Below are 19,247 nucleotides of genomic sequence, written 5' to 3'. Positions count from 1 at the left end.
ACATGGTTACTGTGTGGGTTTCAGGAGGTGATGTATCAATAAAGACAATTTGGACTTAATGAAAATGTTACTTATATGAAAAAAAAATAATCAGTGACTCTGCATTGATAAACTCCTTTATACCACAAAGGTAGTTTTTTTTGTAAACCTCTTTACTATGAGTTTTTTTGTGCAGCAGCCGAGAATGGATAATCAATCACTTGCTGATGGCAGACCTTTTTCTGTCTTTGAATTTTTAATGTTACTTCAGGGCCAACAAAGTTTCTCACGCTTGAATGAGAGAGAATAAAATTAACCTACAGTAACTGGAAGATGGAAACCAAAAATGATTTATTTTTTCTTTCCTTTCTTCAAGGGTGTGATACAGCAGTTGTGTCACACGTTTACATTTAATAAAAATTATGATTAAAGAAAATGGGACAAAATCCAGGATTTTCGTAGTGCTGGAGGAATCTGTTTCTAAAGACGCTCATCTAAAAAGCTTAGAATTTGGCCGTCTCAAGCCGTATAGCAGAGAGTCCACACTAATGTTTTGTAAATGGGTTAAGTGCAGAGGTCAAATCTCATCCACAGGAATGGGGAAGAGAGGTAATTTACATTCTTTTTAATTTTTAATTTAAATTCTCTAATTTCAATGTCGCACAGTTTTATTTTTGAATTAAAAAAATGTATTTTATGAAAGAAAAAGTCACTGCAGTCTGTTCAAATAAAATATTTCTGGTTATAGCATCATTATTGTTCAGTAAATGATAATCCTGTTTGACTGTTTTTTTTTACATTTTACATTCTCAAAAACAACACTAATTTATCTGCTTAATCTTTTAAGTTTAAGATAAATGTTTTGTAAAAATCTCCTGGACAAACACACAGTTAAGGGAAAACTGACGAATCACAGCTCAAAATGGGAAAGGGCTTCCTAATGGGAGCAGTGGAAAACCATCTGTAATACTTCTCTCTTGATAAACAAATGCATTAACCTCCACCCAGCTGAAGTGCTTCACTGGCATGTAATCATGAACCATTGTTTTGCAGACATCTGTCGCACAACCCCAGGCCGGGGGTAAAGAAGAGACGTGATGGCAATGTCACAAAAAAACAAAAAACACACAACACGCTGTAATGTGAAAGCCTTCAAATTCTGGACGATAGCCGTGCCGTTATAATGCTAACAATGACTACAACAGACAGTGTGGACGTGAGGTGGAGGAGGAAATCAGTCAGGTGGAGGCAACGAATGCCCGTTAATGTTGTGTTTTTGTTTACAATCCTGTTGAAAATGAAGAAGGACGCAAGTTTGGAGGATAATTCCCCCAAAGAGCTGAGGCTCAGCGGTGGTAAAGCTGTTGGCAGCTCCACAAATAAAGAGAAGAGAATGGATCTGGGCATTGATTACTGATGACAGGTACTGCTGCCTCGCAGCCTTATGAAGTCAATTGATCAATATCAGAGAGGGGACAAGGTGTGACAAAAAATAAAAAGGCTGATCCCACGGCAGCTGAGGAAACCAGTGAGAGGGATAATGACATTTACACCCAAACATGCACACTGGTGTGTGTGTGGTTTGTTCACACCTCACATAGACACGTTCTACCACCAGGCCTCGAGCCTTAACTTCTAACGATCATATAAATGAATAACGATTTTAAAATGATCTTAATCTGACCTTAACTCTAATCCATACTCCAAACTAAATCTGGAAACTCAAAATACTCTCACCCTGCAGGGTCAAAATTAAACTGTAATTTGACCCTAAATGAATATATCAATACGTCAATAAATATGTCTCTGTATACATACAGTATATAGACATAAATATGTAGACACAAACATATATATAGATGCCCATATTGTCCATATATTATATATATAAACATATATATACAAATATATAGACACACACATATACAGTATATATTTTCATATATATACAAATATAGACACACATATACAGTATATATTTCAAAACACCCTCTCAGTGCGGGCATGCGAATATGTCCCCACAAAGACAAAGGTCCCTGCATCAATACAAATTGGTCCCCACAAGTATAGACTATATACTAATAGCACACACACATACCCACCTATTAAATCCAATCATTCACGTTGTGGTCTGCGGTGGTCATTTAAAATTCAATTAGGGAATAATAGCTTCAAAAAGTCAATCACCAACGATGAGGTGAGTTTGTTAAATATGCGGCCGTCCTTCACACCGTGATGGAACGGCACCAATCAGAACATGTACATGTTCAAAATGGGGTCTCAGACAGTTAAGAAGAATATGATGGCTGTGAAATGAGTTAAATAAAAAAAAAAAAAACATGATTCTCCTGCAGCACTATCACCGTGATGTAGCTGTACTGATAATGAAGAGCCCATATGGTCCACCCCACCTACTGAGCTACACTGTTACATCATCTGTGTAGGCATTCCTCCTACACCTCTGTCTGTCTGGATGGTTAAGTTCCCCACTGCCGTGTCATAACAAAAGAACCTTCCAGCCTTTTCTTCCCGGTGAACCTAGCGTGAGTTGTGAAGTAAACAGAAGGTTAAGGGTAAAGCCTGAGGAAACCGGTGACTGGCAGCGGGCTTTGAACCCACACAGCCTACACATGTGGAACAAACATGGCAGCAGGTCAGGAGTTCATGTTTTGTTTTTTAGTCACAACTGACTTTGTTTTTTTTTTGGTCACCTGGGGAATCGTAAACCTGCTCCGAGCCACAAAAACATTTCATTATGTAGGTATAAATAATTCATATGGATGACTGGAGAGCTCACAGAGGCCTCCCAGCACCCAGCACTGATGAAGAGACACTCAGGCCGATAATTCTCATGTAAATGATATATATTCACACCAACATTACACTCGACAAAAACCTGCATGAGAAACGAAGATCAGGACCGGACATGACCTGACAAGTTTTGTATTTTAGAACCTTAAAAAGATACAAACAAACTGAAGTTAGGTCAAGAAGTTGGAACATCAACTGTCTTCATATAAAACTGGACAGAACTGGTACTGGAAGTGATATGAATTAGAGTGATACAAATTAATTTTCAAGTACATTCCGGTCTAATTCTCTAACACGAACAAATAACAACAATTTTTCAACTCAGGAAATAAATTAAGAGGTTGACTTCAAAAAGCAGGCCATTCATATTAATAAAAAAGGACAGTTTAATTGTAATTAAATATATCAGCAAATAACACTTCCGTGAAACCGTCGTCCTCAACAACATCAATCGGTTCACAGTCCTTTGGCATCCATTTGACAATTGTGTCAGTGTTAGCTTGTTAGCTTGTCGACTTACTGACTGCCCTACGCTCAGTGAGGCTGGTCTGACACCAGCGGGTTACATGACCTGAAGTTGAAGCCTCTACAAATGCATGCTGGGAGGTGAGATGGTATCTTAAGGTCACGTTACTTCCATGAAACGAATGGATGAATGGATGGATGAAGTCTGATAATGGCCGAGCATGGAACGGATTCAGTTTTTCTTATGGGGTAAAATGATTCGAGATACGAGCACCTCGAGTTACGAGCTCGGTCCTGGAATGGATTATGCTCGATCATCTCGATGTTCCACTGTATAGTGGTTCTTTGTTTCCTTTCTGAGTGCGTCGGCAGGTTTGCCGCAGCAGCCAGGCTTCACTGCTGGACTCGTAGTAAAGCCTGCGTCTTCTGTGATGTTTTGCCGGTGATTCTTCACCACTGGTCACAGATGGAGCCTTTTATTAAAAATAATAATCAGTCTCGCGTGTGGTTCTGTCACATTTGCTGGGCTTTTTATTTTATAGCTGGTGACATGGTACATTAACCATCATTTACACCGCACTAGTCTGTAATTATGTCTGTGCAGGGGCCGTGCACAGCAAACCAAGGAAACTAATTCCACCTTATATCGGCTGTTAATCTGCAGCGACGCGCCTGGTTTTTGTACGTTTCTTTGCAATATTTTGTAAAAGAAAAAAAAAAAGAAAGGACAATTCCGCGGGGTCCAACCATTACCAACCTCAGAGATGCAGATTAGTTAAGGTGGCAGATTTACTAATGTGCTTTTAAACTGAGACATAAATCACCATCATCTCTCTTTTCACGTGGTTGAGCGTGTCATTAGAAAGAAGTGCCATGACCAAAAATTAAAAATGAAAAAGTTTCTCCTTCGCTCTTCTGTTTTAATACAGATTATTAACACTTACTGTCAATTTGGCCTGGACTTCATTTACGAACTTATATAAACGAAAGCTTAAACGAAATAAAACACAGTTTTGTGACAATGAAAAATGCAGAATGTAATGTTACGTCCTAGTTTTGGACCACTCACAAAAGCGCACAAGAAGATTTATCCCGAGTTGTAAAAAGCACATTACCAGCAAATGTCATTGTTCTTTTTTATCCCGAGTTGTAAAAAGCACATTAGCAGCAAATGTCATTGTTCTTTTTTTGTTGTGTTCTTAAACCTCTTAATGACACAAAATGAAAACACATCAGCAACTAATGAAAACAAAAGAAAATGGAGTGAATCTGCATCTTGTTTTTCCTCTGATTTAAACAGAAGCTGGTAAATATAAATGCATGAATTGCAGAGCTTAACTCTGAGTGAATGCAGCGTCTAAATCTGACAGGAAAATACCATTCATTCCTGTTTATTGACTGATAATAAAGGCACTAAAGTTTCGATCACTCTGAGCTTCAGTGTTCATTTTGACATAGCCGTTGTTTCTATTAAAACCGTGAATCACATGAGGCTAAAAACTTGTTTTATCGTTCCTAACAGCTCTACCATGCTGGACAAAGTCATAACAAATGTAATAAATTTAAAAACTGACTATTGTTCGTTTAGAGAATCATATATTTTCTCTGCCATTTTCCCGTCATCTGTACAGCTGTCGACAATAACCACCAGTTAATGCACGCTGTAAAAGTCAACATCCAGCGGCTGTCGTCGAGCTCAGACAGAAAAAAGACATTGAAATCATTTTTTTGGTGAAACGCAGAGATGGAAAAAGCCAAGAGCAGCTTCTCTGTGTTGTAGCAAATCTATCATGCAGACATGTTGTTCCAGAACTCAACAATGCCATTAAAACATCTTCGAAGGGCCAAGCAATTAAGGTCCAAAGTCAAAGAAATTGCCCTCTTCATTCTAAATAACCACTTAATCTGTATTGATTCGGAGTTGCTCAGCATTTCCAGACCTCTGTCCGCTGCCCTTCGAACCGTGGCTTGTTGTTTATTCTTCCCTCGGCATCTCAGAATGCTTTCATTATGGCCTCCGTGGCAGGCGCTGCACTGCCTGTATATCTAAATGCCATCTTCAAACGAGCACCACTACATTTCCTTCCAACTTTACTCTCCTTTTATTTCGCTCGTGGACATGGCCACTTTTCCTCAATATCCTGTTTTTCCAGTACTACCTGTATCTCAAGGTATGCAGAAATGAAAGTTGAGGCTCTGTGCATGTACTTTTTTCTTTTTTTTTTATTCAAGAGCCACACACTTTGCCCTGAATACCAATTGCTGATTTTTAATGCTTGCAGCTGGACTCCAATAGCTCTCCTTGCGCCTGATGTTGCTGCTCATCTAAAGTTTGACAGGGCTCTCTGAGGACGGCTCTCTCCCTCAGAGGTTATGCCTGTCTCGCAGTTTTCTATCATCACTTTTGTCAGCTTATCTTTTATGCAAACAGGTTCTAATCTTGAGAGCAGCCTTCCCTTCACTCAATACTGCAATGAAACGCAAAACGACAAGCGCATGGGGAGTTGTCTTACACTGTTCTGTTGATGCTCAGGTTTTTCAGAAAAAAAGAGAAATCCTTGGTTCCTTTTCATGCAACTTGGATGGATGCAGACCTGCTATTTATCAAACATTCTTGTTTGATCATTGGCGACGTGAATTGAATTTCATGTATAGTAAAATGCATTGGTGATTGCGCTCCAGTTGGTGTTCCCACTGTCACGACACCTGCAGGCGGGCGACGTTCGATGATTGTAGCCCAGGCAAAAACTTTTAATGGGAACAAAAACAATTGTGTGGTCTCATTTCTCTACACAATTATCACTCCTTCATTGTTACGCTGTCAAACGAGGTGCACAAAGGGACAGCGGTGTGGCCGTCTTTGATGGTCTCAACCCAGTCTTTACACCTAATTAAACAGCCACATCAGCCCATTTCATCACCTTGGCTGCCATTACAAACCGACTTCAGTTGTACATTTCCAGGTGTAACTGTGTCAAGAATTATGAGGGAATAAAACCTCATCAAGAGAATTAGCGCGGTCTGTCATCAAAAGTCATTGTTTCATAATCGGACGAAACACAAAGATTTCAAATTGGTGCAAAAAAAAAAAAAAAAATCTGGGGCAGGTACGAGAATAATGAGACACACTGCGGTGGTGAACGGCTGCACGGCAGCTGCTGTGTTGTGAAAACGCAACACAAAGCTTGAAGGGATTCCATATTGTCTCAAGGTAAAACAACAGAGCGGCTGGAGACGGGGGAGGAGAGGACGCCCAAACAGGCAGGACGGTGAGGAGAAGAGGAGCCAAGAGCAGGTAGAGCCACACTGCCAAGTGCCCACAGCCATTCACGGGCTGCCATTGGGCCCGTCAACATACTCCCAGACCAGCTGTCTCAGATGGACGTGAGCAGAAGAATGGTGGGGCTGGGGGGGGAGGTATGATAGAATTCCTCCAGAGCTCTTGTTCGTTCCCATTTCAAGGAGAAAACGCAGAAATGTAACTGATGTTAGAGTCAGATATCAGGAAAGACAGGCTTAACTACTTAACTACTCTTGTACTACTAAGTTGCAAACACGGGTAAATCAAATAACTTTTATCAGGATACCTTTTCTTTTTTCTTTCAGTATTAAATACGAATGCTACCTGTCTTGCTGCTATTATCTTTCCGCCACAGTCTCAGTGTAGTTATTGACGAAGCAAAGGAATATGCAAAGTATTTCTCATCCCACTCCTTTGATCCGCCATCTTTGTAAGACAAACCAGGTGAAATCATCAAAAATTAAAAACCACAGATGTCAGAGACGATGACACGCGTCTCGTTTGAAACATTGGACGCGCTGTTATGTTTCCAGCTGGCTGCTGCCATACGGATCTAATTAAACCTGAGAAACACATCTGAGACAGAGGTTGAACTTTCTATTAATCAGTGATTTTTTTTTTATTCTCACATCAGCCTTGAACTGGACTTATTAGAAGTTGTTCAGAGCTGACAAGTTAATGTATTTAAAGTGTTACAAAGATTTGAATAAGTAGTTGCTGTGACAGAAAAGGGCAGCAGCCCCGTGCATATCATCACAGTGAGACTGGAACCCTGGTCTGTAATTGGCACCCATACTGACGAAGACACAAAGACAGATATTGTATATGGGCTTGTGTCGCAGATGCGATGAAAGAGTTAGCGATGACAGGCCTACTGAGGTTCTATGTGAATCACGGTTCGCTGTCATACATGTCATGTGCCATGTATGCCATGATGTACGACGCTGTCACGGCACAGCTGTTTACAACCCATTCCTAAGAGTTTACAGACTTTGGAAATTACGTACCTTTTTATATCCATCTTTGAAGACAGTATCATTCTTTGTCTTTGTCTTAAAAAAAACATGGATGTGATTCTGCGTTTTGTTGTTGAGCAATTCAACCCAGGAGTAATACAAATGATACGCACTCCCTGCCAACTAGCTGCAGCTGGGAAACATATGAACTGTTTCTCTCCTGCCAGTGAGTAATGGAGGAGTGAAAGATAAAAGACTGTCACATTGCCCCCTTTGTCATCATCATCATCAGAGTGAGTGCAGTTTCATTAAATAGTTTTCTGTGCACTGCCTTGCAAATGTAAAGAACTGGACCACCGAAGTAGCCAAGCCACACGCTACGATGTCTATGGATCTCACAGCTGAAGCACGGCCGGCCTTTAGAAGAACTCCTACATGTGGTTGCCTCTCAGAGCCTCACTTTCACTTCAGACTTCACTTAATTTATGACTTAATTGTCAGGCTAGTCCTCAATGCCAAAGCACATATTGCCTATTTTGTCCGAAGCCTCCTCGCCGTGTTTGACCTTCAGGGATCTTTATCAGGCACAATTTGCTAGCTACGGCTAGCTAACTAATTATATTTCATGAGCCGACCCTTCTACGTTTGAGCCTGATGGTCATGCTTTGATTAGCCTCCTGCTTTTTTATCACCTCTCTGCTTCCACTTTGTTATCGCACTTTCTGCTGACAGCCGCGCTGCCTCAAGGTTGCAGACTGCAGCGCTGCATCAATTTCACATTTGTGTCACAGGAGCTCAACAGCGTGCCTCATTTAGATCAATCTTTTGCAGCTCTGATCCAGATTGCTGCTCTGAAGTGGCAAAACAATCTTTAAGTAATACTTCTACATCTACACGATGGGTATTTTTGCCGAAAGTGTTTTCTGTAAGTATTGTACAAGTAGAAGCTGCAGGAATATCCAATAAATGATCTATTAAGTTACACAAAATGAATGAAAAGTATGTGTTGGGGCTTTTTGAAACAGAACAGCCCTCTGGGTGTATTTTCTTTCATATTCTAAAAAAAATTTAAATTATCTGGATGAAAGTGTTTGTGGTGAAACACAAACAAACAAACCATTATATGGCAAAAAATGCAAACACAGGAAGTAGAACTGTTATAAAAATGAAAACAAAGACAAAAATGTAACCCAAAGACAAAAGGGGAAAATTAGCTTAGCTTAGCAAAGTGCTAGAGTCGGCATTTTATATCTGGCAGATAACTTGAAAGACACAAAAAAGAACAAAATTAGCTTTTTTGACTGCGGTACCAGTTTTGTCCACCAGATTTCATCATCAACAACAACTATTTCATTATTATTGTTATTATTATATAATATATGCTATATATATTATATATATGTTTATATATATGTTAATAATAACAACAACAACAACAATAATAATAATAAAGCCACACAACAATAATAATAATAATAATAAAGCCATTAGAACCAACAGGAACAGTGTCTCTGGTCGTGTTCTCAACTGTTGACAGAAATCAACATTCTTTCACAGGGTATTATGGACTCTGCGTGTATAAACACACATCTATCTTTCTTTTATAAACACACACCGTTCCATTACCCCGACTGTCCTTACATGCCTTAGAGGTACTTCATTCATACCTGTGCCAGGAGCCCCATCCCTCGCCTGTTTCAATGACTCCCATTGTCATGCAGTGGTTGAAACGGTTAGTCATGCAACACATTACAGTAAATCCATCCTCCCTCCTTGGATCTCCTCCAACCTGCAGACCATGCCAACCGCTCGGCTGACGATGCAATCTCCACTGCTGTCCACTTATCCAGCTGGACACATGAGACTCGTATGGCAGGATGCTTTCAACAGACTCCAGTTCAGCATCCAACATAATTATCCTGCAGCAGGAAGTACACAAGTCTGGACAGTCCGGAGTTTGATATCTATATGTGCAAATGCTAATTGGACATTCTTTCTGGAAAACCCACGAAGGCTCAGTTTGGCGAGGATATCAAACATATGGCCCGTGTGCCAGGGGGGTCCGCTAGGAGGTTCATTCCGACCAGCTTGATAAATTTTGTAGAAAGCAAAAGAAGCACATGCACTTCATGTTGTTTGGCCAAATTATTAATTATTATTTCATTAAATATTTGCATAAAAAGGAAAGGAAAACAAGGGCTTATTATTATTTATTGGTAATTATGTGATGATTGTACTGCCCCTAAACCAAATTGATGTTTGACACCCCTGCCTTATACAGTGCCCAACTCTTGGACAGAACCAGGAGACCCTTCAGTGAAGAACAGCGGCAGCTGGACATCTGCTCACCTCGCCTCCAACTGCAAAGCACTTAACATTACGTGAGCTAACCTTTCAGAACATCCTGTCTGACACCATCAGGATGAAGAACAGCTTCATCCACCAGGTTGTCAAGAAAAATGAACCCCTCCCCGTCCACTGCTCTTCAGTCCCCTGCTCCTGGTCTGACCTCCACACATTACTACACACACAAATTATAAATGTAGCCGCCACCACGACATGTGTATAGGTGACCTTTATATTCCTCCACTCCATCCTTTATCACAGACAGGACAGTCATCCTGGCTTCTAACGACACCATCTGCACTAACAACCTTTTAAACTCTTGAAGTATTTTAATTGATTTTCATTTCTGCTAATTTTCATTGTTATTTTCAGCCACGGTCAAATCCCAAGAGAAACACATTTTACCACATCACTTGCATCGGGCACATAGTTGTAGAGGTGTACGGCTCAATGGAAAAGTAAACCTCTGTACTACCTACACCATGACCAGGCACTTTTATAACAAACAATAATGTTGTACCAGAAAGATCAGCTCATGTGCCCAGGCTTCACAACTGTATTCATAGCACCCCCTACAGGAACTGTATGTCATCTACTGCATACTTTTCTTCTTTAAAAGAAGGCCTCAGTTGTCTCTGTGTGTGTGTGTGTGTGTGTTGACACGTCTCACCCTAAAAAACTCTTTGGTGGAGCCTGAGTCCAGAGTGCCGTATGCTATCTCTGTCTGCTTGGCCAGATCTTCGGCACTCTCGATGGGAGACACCATCCTCTCCACTGTCAAGAAGGCAGCCAGGTTGGCCGTGTAGGAGGAGATGATGATGAGGGTGAAGAACCACCACACACCACCTACGATACGGCCTGACAGTGACCTGCGAGAGGGATGTCGTTGAGAGGGAAACACAGCGTGTGATCACACAGTGACATGTGGTGTCCATAAAACTGCTCACATCTGACAGTTGTGTGTGTGTGTGTGTGTGTGTGTACTAATTACACCACGGATCAGAATTTTCTGGCAAATCATTAAAACAAATCCAGTTTTGGGTTAGAATCTCTAAAACAACAAATAGAAACAATTACTTGGAATGTTCTCAAATCCCACTCTTTAAAGGTCTGTTAAACTAATTGTATCAAACACGATTATAAAAAGTGAGTCATTTCTGTAATGACATTTTTTTCCCATTTAACTGACAAACTTAATAGCACATACTGTATAAAAAGACAGAGACAAAAAACAATTTCAACTAATTTAAAACTAAAGAGAATAGTGTTGTATTCATAGATTCATAACTTATAACTTATCATAACTTAACTTTTCATAGACACTTGACAGTATCTGAAACCTCCAGAAATGCATGCTGGGTGTTGAGATACTATTTGAAGCTTGTGCTGCTTCGTTGAAATGAACACGGTGGAATTATTGGATATAAACTGCGATTAATGGCTAATGTTCCACAGCCCTATTACCTCGTTACTTATTATTTTATACATTTTCTACCACTTTTTCCATTCCTTGTGTCCACATGAGTCCACCCACCTTGGGGAGATGTCACATCCCTGCTGCATGAAGGCGCCGAGTGAGAACCAGAGAGAGTTGAAAATGCCAAAGTCGTTGGGAGGATCAGGGGGAGTCTGGGGATCTTTGGTCTCGTCCTGTTCCTCCAGGTTCCACTCGTAAGGACTAAAGCGGCTGACCAGGAACAGGACCACGCTCACGCCGATGTAAGCGAACACTATACACATCCAGATCTCGTAGGCCAACGGGTCCAGGAAGGAGAAGACACCGGGCTTGGACTTTTGGGGCTTCTTTATCATAATGGAGATGCCCAAGCTCATAAATGGCTTGGAAAAGTCTATCACCTCCTCTCGAACCAGAGTAATGGTGAGAGGCGCAACAGCTATATCTGCTCTCTGGAAACAGGCACAGGCACAACGACCATTAGTACTGACCTGCACAAAGAAGTACTTGATCATAACTTATACTTTTGTTAGAAGGCTTGGACTGCAGGAAATAAAAAGATTCACAGACAGGAAATGCAGAGTGACATTTACACAAGGGTTCTGGAAGATTAAGATGAAAAAAATAAATAAATCAAGTTTAAACAGTTGCTAAGTTTTTAGGCGAGAAGAAGGAGAAGCTCACGGGGCCTTAGACTTGGAGAGAGAGAGACAGCTTGGGGAAAAAAAATTCACCAAGACAGATGGTGGTTGACGTCACGTCGGACCAAATGTTTCTTTACTCAGGATTTAAGGAGAAACGGTGGATGGATAATTCCAAAATCAACCAATCTTTTACAGTATTTTCAAACGGCCACATTCAGCAGGTGTCCTGACACCTGTGCTGCATGTGTGACCCCGGACTCTGCACCTCTGTCACATCCCATACAGCGGGCTGGGTTTGTGGTTCTTTTTGTTTTGTTTTTTTTTAAAGCGGACTCTTTTGCTCTGTTCCTTCAATTCAATCACATTATGTTATCAAAACACGCGCAGTGAAGTGGAGCTGCCTTTTTAACCACAATTGGAGGAACAAAAGGGAAAATAATTAATCACACAAGACAACGTTACCGCAGCTACAGTCAATGATTAATTAAATAAGGGTTTTCTTCAAAGGAGCCGCTCAACGAAGAACAGTTGGATTTCTTTCTTTTCTCTCTTTTTTTAAATCAGTTTTTGTCTTGCGATGTTGAAACTGAGAAAGCCTCGCACCGCGGCAGCAAAAGGCAAAAAAAAAAAAAAAAGAACAAGGTTAAACTAAGAGCAACACAAACAGACCCAATAAACATGAGTGTTTTTTTTTTTGTCCTATCGACACAGCGTTGAGAAGGGCTATAACCATTTAATCCTAGTGCAGGCGTAAGCAACACTCAATCAATGGTGAGGGAAACAAGGCAATAAAGTGCAGCCTTGGGCCTAACATTTGAAGACGACTAAAATCAAATTAATTTGCCGGGCGAAAGGTCAAAATGTGTAAAACTATTAGTCCCGGCCCACCTGCTGTAAAATCGCAGGCCTGTAAAGACTTGACAGTGACATAATGGAAGTATTTTTTTTTCTTCCACCTTCCATTTGCAGACAGTGGACTTTTCCCATTTGAAGATAATTTGGTGGAGATAGCACATCAAACCAGGCAATCTCTCCAGCTGATAGTTGGGAAATTGAACAGATGAGGAAGACGAAGCCCTCATCCAGTTTGCATTTGGCCCCCAGTTCAACTGTTGTGGCCTCAGCGAAAGGCGGACGGGGGTCGGGGGGGGTTTCAGAAAAGGGGTAATTTGGAAATGCTTAAGGTGCTGCGAGAGCCCTGTCAGATGTAAAACACGGCGTGACCCCTGGCTAATGCCGCGGGCTCGACCTCGACGGAGCACGACACACATATGGATCTTGTTGTTTCAAACCACAAGACCGCCGTTTAGCTGTTGATTCTGAAGCACATTCTCTCAGCTGTGAATTTACAGTGCAGTATATTCATCATACACATCAAACAATGAACATAATTACACAATCACTTCAAAGGCATACAATCTTTCATTCATCAAAGTGATTACAGTGTGTTTGCCATATGGACTCATTGTTTTCATGTACCTACCTCTGCTTCAGCTGTGGGAGAGAGAGAAGCAGTCCTCTGCTTCAGCTGTGGGAGAGAGAGACTCAGAGAGAGAGAGACTCAGAGGGAAAAAGAAAGGGAGAGAGAAACTGAGAGAGAGTGAGGCAGAAGAGAGAGAGAGAGAGAGAGAGAGGAAGAGCAGTATCTAGGCTAAGCAAAATAGATTAATTGCAATGAACAGCACTGAGAAATGATTTCATTTTCTCCGTCTCAAGATGATCACCAACTCCCTAATGCTTGAGGCTGCATTTTTGCAAATTCACGCACAGCTGAGCTTCCTGAGACAGCGTCAGACTTTGAACTGGGCTGATGAGTTCACACTGGGTTGGTGATGACCTTAAGACAGAAAAATGAGATCTCCTCTCATGTTGAAGTTCTATGCAAACTGCCATGTAATCAGTGAAACCGAGGCTCCCTGTACTCACCCCATAGACCAGTTCACCCACCATCCCGTTCCACGTCTTGGTCTCGGGGTCTCGGGCTCCATACTTCCCATCCATTACTATAGACAGTTTGTACTTAATTCCAACATGTTTGGCAATCTCAGATGCTAAATCGACGCAGTAGCCTTCATATCTGTCATTCCCCTCCAGATGCATATAATTTTTCTTGTACATCACATAAGGAGCTTCCTGTTGATTTAAACATAGACTGGTTTATACACTCCCATGCCCCATCACACGGTCTCTTACACAGAAATGTACAGACATGCACTCACGTGTTCCCATGCACACACACAAACACACTCTCTCTCTCTCACACACACACACACACACACACACACACACACAGATTGAACATCGTTAGCAGCTATAACCTCATGCACGCCATCATGCGTATAAAGATGATGCCCTGCAAATGCACAAATATGGTCTTATAACAGCAGGTGGTCGTGACGTCCCACCGCTCTTATTAAGCCACGGCAGCCAGCAGACACCATGCCCAATGCACCCAACCCATTTTGAGCCCAAGGGCGGCAACAGTTTGACGTAAGACCAAGGAAGGTTCCAGAAAAAAGGAGAGAGCAAAGATTGACCTCTCAGAGAGGGAGAAAACAAAAAGGCCCGGAATGAGTTTTAGCAGGGCGGAGAGTCATTGGTAAGCAAGGTGTGGGTCAGCTGGGAGGGTGGGTGGGGATGGGAATGGGGGATGGTTTCATAAGTAAATGCCAGTGACAGGTGAGGGATCAGAAAGTGCTCGTTGTATCTCAACATATTCAAGCAGATTGCACCAGTGCGCAGTTTAAGGCTTCATCATTCCAAAAAAAAGAAAAGAAAAAAGAAAGGAATAGAAATGAAAGAAAATGACCCTGTATTTTCTATTTAAAAAAAAAAGAAAGAAAGAAAAAAAAGAATATTTAAATAAATAAGTCACACTGGGAGAGCAGGAGCGTGCTAGATTTACACTACTTTTCCAAAGGCTGGTGCAGCTTTTCTCCCTCTGAGCACATCATCATTAACAAACAATAGGACTGCTCGGGAGAGTAGGCATTGTCATTACAGCCACACACAATTAGAGTGCAAGTAGGAGAGCAATGGTTTGTTTGTTCTGTGCTGAATGTATCCCCTCACCTTGACTCCACTCAGTGATTCCCATGAGTTAACGTTTGCCTTCTACTTGACTGAACTCCTCCACCAAAGATGGAAACTGTTTCTAATTTGCCAGTGATTCCATCAAAACTACTGTATGTTTTACTTAAAGAAAAATCATATCAAATATTGGTCTCCATGTTGTTAAAACGTTTCCTCAGACCATCTGATTAGTATACACACAGGTACATTCAGCTGTATGACAATTTTATGCATGAAGTAAATCTACAGTATTTTTGGTTTAGAACAGGAACAGCTTTGACAGGAAGTTATACTTCAACACAGAACACGTGTAAGGGCAAAGCAAAATAAATTGGAAAACTAATTGCAAGGTAAAAAAAAAAGAAGAAAAAAGAAGGGAAAAAAAAAGAAAATAGGAAAAAGCTTCTTGTTCCTTCTCCAATTCTCTTTATTTTGCTTTGCCCGGCTGGAGAAACCATTGCAGTGTCATCCTCTTAGTCATTCTTCGGCCAGTCTCAATCCCAAGTGTCATTGAACATTTACTTGATGAGGACAAACAGGTTTACTTACGTATGCAGAAGTATGTGTTTTGTAATTGATGGAGTCAACCATTATCATAAACAGTATACCATTATTGTGATGTCACTGCTACGACAGGCCACTGAAGTATGGAAAAACAAAATGCTTTGACACCCACACGGATACAGTTGAAACACTCCCCCCGGGTCTGGATCGACTGTTTCAACGTGTAGTGAGTGGATGGAAAGCAACACAAAAAAGATGTGGTTCTACCCGCCCAGGACAGAATGTATCACTCATTGGCATCAACACCATGACCTTGAGTGGCAGAATACGTGACACATTTAAAACTGCGTGGAAAGTGTACCATAATAGTAGTGACCACAATCGTTCGGTTTTCCACTGAGGAGTCGTTGGAGACCTGCGGGTCCATAATATTTACAAATCGTGTGTACTCGTTCCAGTACCCAATCTGCAAAGAGAAAACATTGGTTAGCGGTGCATTCAAAACCCAACAACTGTACAGAAGAGGCACATCTGTTCATCACAGGGAGCTGCCATGACAGTAGCTTCATTAAAAAAAAACCCACTGCATTTTTAAAGAACTGTTCTTTCTTCCCATGAATTTCAAACAAAGATAAAGAACAGAAACACAGAGTACAGATGTTATATGAGCAGCTCAGAAATTCAAATACATTTGAAAAAAAGCGTGTTCATTTGTCAGCGTATTAAATCGACTGTCAATTTGCCCCACATTAATATACGGTTGTCCAAAGAACCAATTATTCAGGAATTGAACCGCAGCAACATAAAGCACACAGCCACCCAGGTCCAATGGTAAATATTTGATACTGAGGCCCGTATACTGCATACATACATAGTCATTTACAATATTATCCCAGTAGCTCTGATGGTTTCCCATGCACGGTCCTGCCTTTGCAGTCTGCATTCTGCTGTACAGATGCTTAAGTCAAACCAATGTCAAGTGTTTGTTTGCCCATTTGAAATAATGGCTGCTCTGGCTCATGATGAAACGTGTTGTGTATGCGGCTGCCAAACGTTTAACTGTTGCTGGCCAGGATTTTTTTTTCCCCACATCTGGTCTGCATTTTTTTTTTTTTGCCTCAGATCTTAAAATGTTTGAGGTCTGACAGGTGTACTGCAGAGTTTACAACCACCAAATGGAGGCGCTAGAAAGCAGCAAAACCTCCTAACTTGAGCTGCAGTGACACTTGTGGATGTAGTTATTGTAATTGCCACACTGGAGAAAGGTTGATTTTTTTTTATTTTCTTCACCCGCCGCCCCCCCCCAGCTTTTCACCGACAGTGATATTTGAGAAGTGCAGCTTGCGGGAGCAGGACTGTGGGGAGCTGTGTCATGGAGTGCTGCTCCAGAGGCAAAGTCCTGATCTCACTTTGAGCAGCAGGAACAGAGATCAGCCCATACATCACCAGTGACAATCACAGCAGAGATCCCTCATCCTCTCACTGTCACCAGGGTGAGTGGGGGCCCCGGGCTCTGACAAACTGCTGGCTGGCTCGTCTCATCATTCAGCTCCTCCTCACTCTCTCCCCCTGACCTCCTTTCTCCCCCTTGCTCCATACATCCCACTTGTCTGTTTGTTTGTGTGGCGTGGGGGGAGGAGAGAGAGAGCTGCAATGGCTGTGTGATGCTAATTGAAGAGTGGGCTTAAGGCGCCTGGAAGGCAGCGGGCATAATCACATGTCATAACAGACTCTGCCCACACTAACTCAGATATAACAAGGAATTCACAGCTGTCCTTTTCCCCAAACCTGGCAACATTCCTGGGCACTGGTTATAATGGGAACAGACCAGTGGGAATTATTGTTTTAGGGATGAGACAGAGCAGGGATTCTTTTTGCAGTAATTAGTTATTTGAATTGTAATTGGAACCAGGTCGGGGTCAAACACCATATCTGAGTGTCATTCTTCTGTTAGGGCAGTTTTAGCTATCGGATCGCAGGCGGCCTGTGATTTGTGGGCCTTTAATGCTTGGCATTACTCATCAGTGCTGCTACCTAAAAGCGTACAAAGCCAAGTGCAGTCACTCTGTTCTCAGTCGCACTGGTCCCTTGTGACTGGAAATGGTTCAATACTTAATTAAATGAATTAACAGAAAACCTGGCAGATTAAAAAAAATCTATTTCAAATTCTGAAATGATGCCTGAAACACACTTCAAAATGTAGAGACACGGCCATATAAAGATCGTTCTAGTAACTTAGTAAAAGGTTTAGGATATCAACAAGGAAAGGTCAGTTCAGTCTCATCACTTTATGCTAATTGTAGCAAGAGGACGTTAATAGAAAGAAACACCGTTTCCAGAGTAAGAAAGCAAAAGGTTTGTTTGCATTGATGGTCAATAACTCAAGAGAGTCAAGAGAAATGTATTAAGAGTAAAACAAAAGACTGTATTGGAATTTTTAGCTAGCAGAGATGCTAAGCACCATGTTACTTAGCTACATTAGGAAATCATCATTGACTAACACTGTGTGTACAATACAGAAAGGAAGCCATACATATTTTGTCAGGTAAATCAGTGGTAAACACATATGTGCATATATATATATATATATTCTTTTCAGAGGCACGTCTTCCCTAGGGGGCGCCAGAACACTTAAGTGGAATTAGACAAAATGTTTTAAATCAAAATTAGCTACATTGAGTTACGGGTACAATTTTTAGCCAAACAAATGGAATCATTTACCATTAATTGATATATTATTATTTATCTTTTAATTGATATTAATGGTTCAAGAACATTTTTTAAGTGTGTTTTGTACATTAAAGGTTTCATTTTTCCTCTTTCATCATAATCACAGGCCTCTCACCAGGGCTCACTGACCTCACACGGTGATTAACTGACCTCACACAACGACACTGGTGTAACAACACATGTGGACACCATCCTTGGAGTTTTGTTCTCTGCTACAGAAAATCAATAAATCATTTAAAATTATGAGCCGACCAGACCTCTTTATTTTGACATGTATGGGACCGAACCCTGATGTGTGCCAGCTGTTGGCCGCGTCTTGATAAAGAACAGGTCGTTTTATTAGCTCTGATGCGACAGTGTGATGAATGAGCGCTGACAGAGGTCACCGCTCCGTCTTACCTTCCTCGGCCCTCCTAGTTTCATCTCATAAACATCGATGGTGAAGTTGGTCCTGCGGCCGTAGTTGTCGAACTGGATGTTGCCGGTCATACCCTGCACTTGTACCTGCCATGAGGGGCAGAAAGACACAGGAGGAAGTGTGGTAACCATCACTTTGCATATAGAGCTGTTGTTAAGGTGCTGGTGTCTGTGGAGCTACTGGAGTGTGCTGGGTCTCTTCATCAAATGATGAACTGGATACGCTTTAATAAAAGATGTAGTTTTATGGTAATGAGAGCCTGGATTTGAGCGAGCTCCACGCACAGATATCTAGATGCAGGAGTAGGGGGCTGGGAGGGGGGTGCAGGTCTCTGCTCTCCTCCCTTCTCTCTGTCAATTCCCATCTTTATCACACACTCACTCTCTATCTCTGCTTCATTTTGTTGGCCTTTTCTTTACTTATCTGCTTTTCACTTTATCTCTCTCTCGCTCTCTCTCTCTCTCTCTCCCCCCCTACCGTTTTCAGAGCTCTCTCAATGTCAATGCCTTGGCTCCAGGGCACGGCGGGGGTGGGTTAACAGTCCCCCGCACCCCCCCCGGGGGAA

The 19,247-nt window shown here is 41.6% G+C and overlaps 1 protein-coding gene across 1 annotated transcript in view; it reads right to left on the bottom strand.

The window, feature by feature from the left end:
• Positions 1-19,247, bottom strand: part of gria3b (glutamate receptor, ionotropic, AMPA 3b) — an 84,432-nt gene that overhangs the window by 7,208 nt on the left and 57,977 nt on the right. The window contains 5 exon segments of the mRNA XM_008327323.3: positions 10,529-10,727; positions 11,393-11,766; positions 13,885-14,091; positions 15,896-16,000; positions 18,664-18,768. Of these exon segments, the coding sequence (XP_008325545.1) occupies positions 10,529-10,727; positions 11,393-11,766; positions 13,885-14,091; positions 15,896-16,000; positions 18,664-18,768 (990 nt within the window).

This window comes from Cynoglossus semilaevis, chromosome 15 (genome assembly GCF_000523025.1).
Source record: "Cynoglossus semilaevis isolate Cse_v1.0 chromosome 15, Cse_v1.0, whole genome shotgun sequence".
Taxonomy (NCBI): Eukaryota; Metazoa; Chordata; class Actinopteri; order Pleuronectiformes; family Cynoglossidae; genus Cynoglossus; species Cynoglossus semilaevis.
Note: the sequence above shows the minus strand (reverse complement) of the source record. Positions and strands in the feature narration are given on the sequence as shown.